The 8056-nt window shown below is 52.1% G+C and overlaps 2 protein-coding genes across 2 annotated transcripts; both read right to left on the bottom strand.

Moving 5' to 3' along the window:
- Positions 1-3775: 3775 nt before the first annotated feature.
- Positions 3776-5701, bottom strand: APOC2 (apolipoprotein C2). Its single transcript, XM_010987611.3, has 4 exons — positions 5618-5701; positions 4644-4711; positions 4315-4474; positions 3776-4005 (listed from the first exon to the last, which is right to left on the bottom strand). Exons 2-4 carry the CDS (start codon positions 4696-4698, stop codon positions 3915-3917), a joined length of 306 nt encoding a protein of 101 aa, XP_010985913.1. The 5' UTR covers positions 4699-4711; positions 5618-5701; the 3' UTR covers positions 3776-3914.
- Positions 5702-6185: 484 nt separating this feature from the next.
- On the bottom strand, positions 6186-8056 carry APOC4 (apolipoprotein C4). The gene is made up of 4 exons (XM_010987635.3): positions 7981-8056; positions 7682-7684; positions 6688-6826; positions 6186-6403 (listed from the first exon to the last, which is right to left on the bottom strand). Exons 1-4 carry the CDS (start codon positions 8054-8056, stop codon positions 6238-6240), a joined length of 384 nt encoding a protein of 127 aa, XP_010985937.1. The 3' UTR covers positions 6186-6237.

Genomic DNA, 8056 nt, shown 5'->3' with positions numbered 1-8056 from the left:
CGCCTCTCGGGAGCCGCTTCCGGCCAAGAAAGGGCCAACCAGGCCACCGTACTCCTCCTCTCTTCGCAGGCGCTTGTTTTCACCTAGTAGACACGCTGCGTGCCCCGGACTCCCGGGCTTTCTTGGCCAACGCGCTTCCCACAGTCTCTATTCTTTCTGCCCTCTCAATAAACCCGCTGCTTCCAGTTATATGAGCCTTCTGGGTCATCCTGTCCTCTTCGCCCCGCCGATTCTGAGTCCTTTCTGTTCCAAGTTGCTTGAGTCTTCCCGGTCACTGTAGCGCTTCAAGATGCTCCGCTGGAACCACGCCCCACCTGCGTTAAAGGAACCTTCCTGGCTTCCGTACGCAAGCTCGGAGAGCAGGGCCCTCGGTCAAGGGCCTCGTTTTCTGACCCCTCTTCTTACCTCAGCCGTTTCCTCCGACAGGTGTCCCTAGGTTATAATCCTGTGCGTTTAGTTACTCTTTCAGCGTCCTCACGCCACCACACTTCCAAATTGGACCCTGTCAGCCCCTCCCTAAGCCTTCAGGGCTCTTAGTTTAATGCGCATGCGCGTTGCCTTAGTGGTCTTTTGCTTTCTAGATAGCTTCGCAGCTGTGGGCTCAGCTTCAAGGGCTCTAGAAAGAAGCTCCAGTCTTTTTCATTAGCTGTTTTCCTACAGCTCCAGCCTGGACACGTGTTGAGGGATCCTTGGCCCGGGGAGGAAGTGAAAGAGGCCCAGAGAGAAGACTCAGCGGCTGTTAAACCTTCACCAATGAATTGAGTGAAAGTCTGACCTGGGTTTAAATCCTGGTTGTGCTACTCATCGGCGAAATGATCGCGGACAAAGGATCTTCATTTCTTTGGCCCTCATTTTCTTCCTCTTGTATAAACTAGACATTACAGTGGTACCCGCTGTCCTCCCTCTGCCCTGCCGTGTTCTTGAGAAGACCCAGTGAGATAGGAATGTAAAGCACCTGGCCCTGGGCCTCCTGCTTAGTAAGTGATCAACATCATGTGCTGTTTTCATGAGCTTTACATATTACCTGGAAAGGAGAGCAGGCTTTGCATTGGGATAGTCTCATTATTTATTTATCATTTGCTATCTACATCCTTTACTTTCCTCGAGGTCTCAGCTCAATAGTATTATCGCCTTTTCCAGGAAGCCCTCCCGGGTCTCCAGGCTGGGCGGGGCACCATGTCTCAGTCCTTCTGGATCCTTGAACTTCCCCACCCCATCCCTGCCCACTTTGTGTCATTACTGACCCAGATGGGTGTGTCTTGGTTATGGGCACTGCTTTGTCTCAGGGCGTGATTGCTGAGTGAAAGGATGAAACTCTGAGTGCAGAAGATGAATGACTTTCCCCTGAGGACCAACACAAGGACAAGAAGGAACCTTAGAGAACTTCTTGCCAGATCCCCTTCACTTACAGATAACAATGATAGTAATAACAATTCTGTGAAGTTGTAGGCCCAGTCTTCAAGTCTAGAGATGAAATGAACATACTGATTAAATCTCCCAGAAGACGGGCAGATTGAGATTTTGTGGGCCTCTTTTTAAAAAGTACAAAATTACATGTACAGATTTAAATAGAGAACCACAGAAAGCCCAGGCAAGTGAGAGGCTTTGAAACTTAATCTCCAGTTTGACTGTTACCCCATCTCTGCTCTCAGCTCTAGGTACAAAATGCCCCAGTGTCCTCCCTCATATACTTCAGAGTCCTGATCTGTTGGAGCATGAGAGGCTCTTAGACTGTGACCTCAGACTAGGCCCTTATAAAGCCCTCCCCCAAGTCTGTTGAATGACCAAATAAATTCTTCCATTCCTATTGATTGTTAAGCGAATCACAGGCCAGACCCAGTTTGCGCTCCACTAGGGGACGCCCAATACTAACCAGAGGCTGCGATTTCAGGTTCTAAGGGAGTAGGAGGCTGGGGACCTGAACTTTCGGGTCCTGAGGAGAATGGGTTGGGGGTCCTGAGTTCTGGGATTGGAGGAGTCTGGGGGCCTGGACTCCTGGAGTCCTGAAGGGAGTGGGACTGGGGTGGGGGCCTGAGACGGGAAGGAGGAGTCAGGGAAGGACACCAGGATTGGTTGGAAGCAGAACTGGCCTGGGCAGTGGTTTGGTTTGGCTAGAGTCTGTGGGAAACAAGTGGACAGAGCAGGGATTGTTCCTCCAGGATCCCCCCCTCGCTGTCCCCCCACTGGGCTTGGCAGCCTCAGCTCTTCCCAGGCCCTGGGGACTTGGGGGCATTTCCCACAGCCCCTCCCCAAGGCCCCTGTTTTCTATTAGACTCACAGCTGCCCAGTCTCAGGACCTGGAAAAACTGCCCCAAGAGTGCTGACAGGCTGGCCGGAATTTAATGCCAAGCTGATTAGGAGAAATACAGGCCCTGCATCCTCAGAGGCCAATAGCCCCACCCATAAGACTTGGGGGCCCAGGACCACCCTCTACTCCCTTCAGATCTAGGAGTCCAGGTCCTCAGCCTCTCTACCCATGGGCCACAGCACTATCCTCTCTCAAACTGGAGATCCTCTGCTTACCTTTGTACATCCTATGCTTTTAGCCTGCTGTTTTCCGCTGCCCAGATACCCTCTTCCAACCACTCAGACCAGGGAAGGGGGAGCCAAGTGAGTGCTCCCCACCCCTCCCCTTACTCTCCATCCACAACTGCATGGTGATGCATCCCCTGTGATCAGCCCAGCCCGGTCCCCTAGAGGGCCCTCCCTGTGCCTGAATCCACTACCTATCTGAGGTAGCCTCACCCAGGTCTTGAACGCCTCACTTCCTCTCCTTTTCTTCCCTGCCTGCCTTGTTGTCGAAAGTTATCTTCTCCAGGGGTCGTCTTGGTCATCCTCCGCCTCCCTTCCACCACAGCCCCTCTGTTTGTGGCCTCAGGATGGACCAGAGCTCCTGGCCCTGAATAGGAGCTCAGGAAATGCTATTTTTATTGCTAATAAGAAGAGAACGCTATTGAGATTTGCAGATACTAACTACTACATTTAAAATAGATAAACAACAAGGTTCTACTGTATAGCACAGGGATTATTCAATATCTTGTAATAATCTATAATGATAAAGGATATGAAAAAGAATGTATCTGTACAACTGAATCACTATGCTGTACACCAGAAACTAACACAACATTGTAAGTCAACTATACTTTAATAGAAAATAAATTGTTTAAATATTAAAAAAAATAAGAGAACAGCTAAAAAAAAATATCATAAAGCTGTAATCAATAAAACAGTATGTAATTGGGGTTAGGACCAAAATACTATCTTTTTGAGGGGCCACCTGAAGGCAGGACTGTCTGTCTTTTCCCTGTAAATCCATGTGGGACAAATGTATGGGAATTGTCACAGAGCACACCTTTTATAGGTCTGTCCTCTTGGGTCCCAGCCAAACTGGGCACTGCATTCCTATCCTCAGCAATGACTCGTGGGCACCAGTCTCCCCTCAGCCACAGGACCATTGGAGACCTCTCTGCGATGGCATATTTAAAATGTCAGCCCAGGACCCAGACACTGCCAGAGGCCACTGCAGATTATCTGTGTCTATTTGTCATTTTACAAATGAGAAAGCTAGACCTTAGTGAAGCAAAGTCTCTAATTATTGTTGTTATGATTATTTATTATTTTTAGTCACCTCTTTATTCCCACTGACCATATACATATATATACACAGAATAGGGATTCAATAAATGTTGGCTGAATGGAATCAGTCCCTCCATCTTAGCCCCTGAGGTCTCAGAAAAGCAAGCACATGGAAAAGAATAAACTTAGCTTTTTTTTTTTCTTTTTATTGATAAGAAGTCAAGCTAGAGTTGGGAGCAGGATGCTCAGAGCTGCTAGGAAGTATGGGGGTAGATCAGGGGAGCCCAGGGGTGGCAGGGGTCTGGATTTGCCCTGCCCCACTATTGGGGGTCCAGCTGTTACTGGTCTCCCTTCAGCAGAGAAAGGAGCTGGTCAGTAAAAATCCCTGCATAGGTGGTCACAGCTGCCGTGCTTTTGTTGTATATGTCCCTGAGGAGAAAGGACAGAGATGCTGAGGGAGGAGGGGCTGGGGGTGTGGACTCCTAGGCCTGAGGGAGGAGGAGGGGCCTGGGAACCAGAATCATGTGTCCTGTGGGGGAAAGCAGCTGGAACCCAAATTCCTGTATCCCTAGGCTGGGATCTCAGAACCCCATGTTCTAATGGGGCCGGGGGCTAGGAGCTGAGATACCTGGGCCTTGAGAGAGTATAGATGTGAACCTGAACTTCTGAGTCTGAGGGAGAAGGGGCCGGGGGCTGGGACTCCGGGTTCCTGGGGTGAGAGTGGGAGGCAGGTGATACCTGATTTTCTCATCCATGGTGGGCAGGTATGTCTTCTGGTACAGGTCCTGGGCAGCTGCCTTGGCCGTATCCCAGTAACTGAAGAGTGATTCCTGCATCCGGGTGAGCAGGCCAGGGCTGTCAGCCTCATCTTCCTGGGCCATAGCGACCCCCTGGACCTCTGCAAGAGGAAAGTGTATTAAGGGTGCTGACGGGTCTCCAGCAATGGGAGAACGAGGTGGAGAAGAAGAGGAATGGGCAGGCACAGGGCCAGACAAGACTGGGCTGGGAAGATGATTGGGGCTCATCCCCCTCCTCACATCCCCTCCTCCCCTGCTGACCATACTCACTGAATCCCAACACCAGGAGGATGAGAAACAGAGCTAGGAAGTATCGGGTACCCATGGCGTCAGGAGACCTGGAACATTAAGTCGGGCATGGGGCAGGGCCACTGGAACATGTATTCCGGGGAACATGCACTCAGGGATCCAGGCCTGGGACCCCCCTCTCCCCACCTGAATCAAGTTCCTTATGACTTAACTTGGGCCTCACTTCCTAACATTCTATGATGCTACTCCTGATTTTAACATCTTAATTCTAACACTCATTCATTCAAGAAGAATTTCTTCAGCACCTACTATGCGCCAAGCACAGTTCTGGGCCCAGCCATGAACATAGCATTGGCCCTCCCCTTAAGAAGCCGACATGAGAAGAGAAGGGTATAGCTCAGTGGTAGAGCGTGTGCTTAGCATGCCTGAAGTCCTGGGTTCAATCTACATCATCTACATTAGAAAAAAAAAAAAGAAGACGCCGACATAAGAGAGAAATGCAATTAACAAATATTAAGTGAGTGAAGTAAAGAGCCTGTCACACCGCTCTGGAGGGAGGAGGGTGTGTTTTGTATCTTGAAAAAGCCTCAGCAGAGGGTGACAGTGATGCTAAGACCCAATCCAATCGGTACAGGGGCACATGCCACGGACTTGATTAAGAGCTGCCACTTGGATGACAGTATTTCCTCTGTGCTGGGCCCTGTTCTAATGCATTCGATCATTTTGTCGTGATCCCAACCGTATGAGGGAGGCGCTGTCAGTGACAACAGTGCTCAGGTCACCATATTACCATCCACGTTTTGGAGATAAGGAGACTGTAGCAAGGAGGTTGAGATCTGACCCAGGAGGGGGATTGGCACAGGTAAACATTCTACGATTCTACATTCCATGATTCCAATACTGGAATCTAACATCTTGACTCTTGTGGTTTCTGATTTAACAGTCTTGGCCCCCTCCCTGCTGCCCCCCGCCCCACATTTCCATCCCTCTCTTACCGGACTCTGGCAGGCTGTCCGCACCAGCTCCACACGGACAGAGAAAGCCTTTATAGCTCTTGAGCTCTTTATAGCTCTGTCCTCCAGAGCCATCCCCCCCCAACCTCGAGGCCTTGGCCAAAGTCCTGGCCAACAGAACGGCTGGGGGGGGGATGGCATGGGGGCAGAGGACAGTGACATTCCTGAGGTCAAGCCACAGGGAGCCCCCACTCGGAAAATTCACCGCTGAGGGAGACAGGCTGAGTAGGGAGCTGTGGCGAGATTGGGGTACTGGGTGCCCACCAGGAATGAGGTCTGGGGGTCTTCATCCTGTGGGAAATGAAGGCAGAGCTCTGAAGGAGGAGCTGCTGTGGGGAGCTGCCTGCTCTCCAGTTCTTCACCCTCCATCCCAAACTGAGAAGCCTGAAGTCCCTGCCCCCAAACAAGCCTGAGGGGTCATCCCCTGCAACCCCGACTCCTCCCACCAATCCCCCAACCCCTACTGTGGTTCCCTGCCACATATTACTTCCTCTATTCCTTAATCTTTGAGGGTGGATGGGGAGAAGTTATCTCTGGCCGAGTTGGGGAGGGTCTGGGACAGGGACACAGAGAATTTCTTTATTGCTGAGGCTGTGAACACTTTAATCTTGGTCGCCTTTCTCGCAGAGCAGCTGGGGACACAGGTTATGAGCCTTGCTCAGGAGGCTGTCCTTGGAGCTGTGGAGCCAGGCCTGGGTGCGGGAAACCAAGTCTTTCAGGTGGTCTTCAAAGTAAGTCTGCACAAAGCCCTGGAAGGCCTCGAGGCCCCTGTCAGGGAGGGGACATCACAGTTGAGACCTCCAGCCACCTCCCGAAGACTTCTGCCCCATTCACGTCTTCCTCCCTCTGATCCAGGAGTCCCTGCTCTCAGCCCTTATCCTCCAGCCCTCCCCAACCCCACCCCCTCCTGCTCCCTGGAGTTCGCCTGCTTCTCCTCCCTCAGACCCTGGAGCCCAGGCCCCCAGCCCCTCCTCCCTCAGACCCAGATCCCCAGCCCCTCCTCTGTCAGACCCAGGAGTCCAGCCCCCAAGCCTCCTTCTGCACACACTCACCAGAACCACGGCCACCTCTCTCTGGGTCTGGTCACCAGCGGCTCCATCCACTCCTTCACCTTGCCGGGAACCAGGCTCCAGGAACTACTCGAGGTCTCTGGTGGGGGGCTCGGGGATGCCCCGGTCGCTTCTTGCTGGCCTACTGGATGGGACAAGAGGGCAGTGTGGGACAGCTGGGCCCCAGCACCCTCCCACCTCCCTTTCCCTCTATGCTCACTGTCACTGACACTCCTGTGGTCCCTTGCCAGTCCTCTCACCGCTTTATATGTCCCTCTGACCACTAGCCCTGCTTCTGCCATCGGTCATCACCTTTCAGCCTCTGTGCCCGAGACCCTGGCCCCGTCCCCTCCTTGTCTGCCTGTGATGTTCTGAGTCTGTACCATCTCCTCTCTGCCCCCTCGCCCCCTCCTGATGCCTCCCTCACTGCCTGATCTTGCTGCCCGCTCAGCTCTCCTGTGACCCCCACACGGTCTGAGCTACCGCTGCAGGCAGTGAGGGAGAGCACAGGAGGACTTCCTGCCCGCAGGGATGGAGGTGAGCAAGGCCATGTGTCGGGCTGCTGGGCCAGGGGTTCTGCCAGGAATCGCACACACCTGTCTGTCCAGCACTCACGCACCCGGGCAAAGCCTCACCCACAGAGACCAGCCATCACAGGGGTGCATGTGTACACACATGTACAGAGGCATCTATGTGATCTCTGGTGTACCCTCAGCTAATGACTTAACCTCTTCAAGACTCAGTTTCCCCTTCTATAGGATGGGTTGATAGGACCTACCTCATAGAGTTATTGTGAGTGTTCAGAGTTACCAATTATAAGGCACTTGGGCTGGTTTCATGCATGTCGTAGGCACTATATAAGTGTTAACATTTTATTTTTATTTTATTTTTTTAAGTGGAGGTACTGGGGATTGAACCCAGGACCTCGTGCCTCCTAAGCATGTGCTCTACCCCTGAGCTGTACCCTACATTTTAAACGTATTTGCAGAACCCAGACATGCTCACATCCCAATATACACAGACACCCTTCCATGTGTCCAGACCCTAAAATCTTTTGCATAAATACCCCATAAAGACTCACATGTGTACACACGGATACACATGCATGTTCATGGACACACATGTTTCCCACAACTGCATTCTCTTCCGCTCACACACACAAGTGCATGTTCATGACCCCCAGCATCTGAACTGACACTGCAAGTGTACCCTTTGCACACACTGTCTCCCATGACACCCATTCCCAGATGCATCTGTTGCTATGGGGTCCCCACAACCCGCCAACTGGCTCCTCACCCACAACACAGGCCAGGACCAGAATGCAGAAGCAGAGGGGGTGCTGGGCCCAGGACCTGTGTCCAGAGAACGACAT

The sequence above is a fragment of the Camelus dromedarius genome, chromosome 9 (assembly GCF_036321535.1).
Source record: "Camelus dromedarius isolate mCamDro1 chromosome 9, mCamDro1.pat, whole genome shotgun sequence".
Taxonomy (NCBI): Eukaryota; Metazoa; Chordata; class Mammalia; order Artiodactyla; family Camelidae; genus Camelus; species Camelus dromedarius.
Note: the sequence above shows the minus strand (reverse complement) of the source record. Positions and strands in the feature narration are given on the sequence as shown.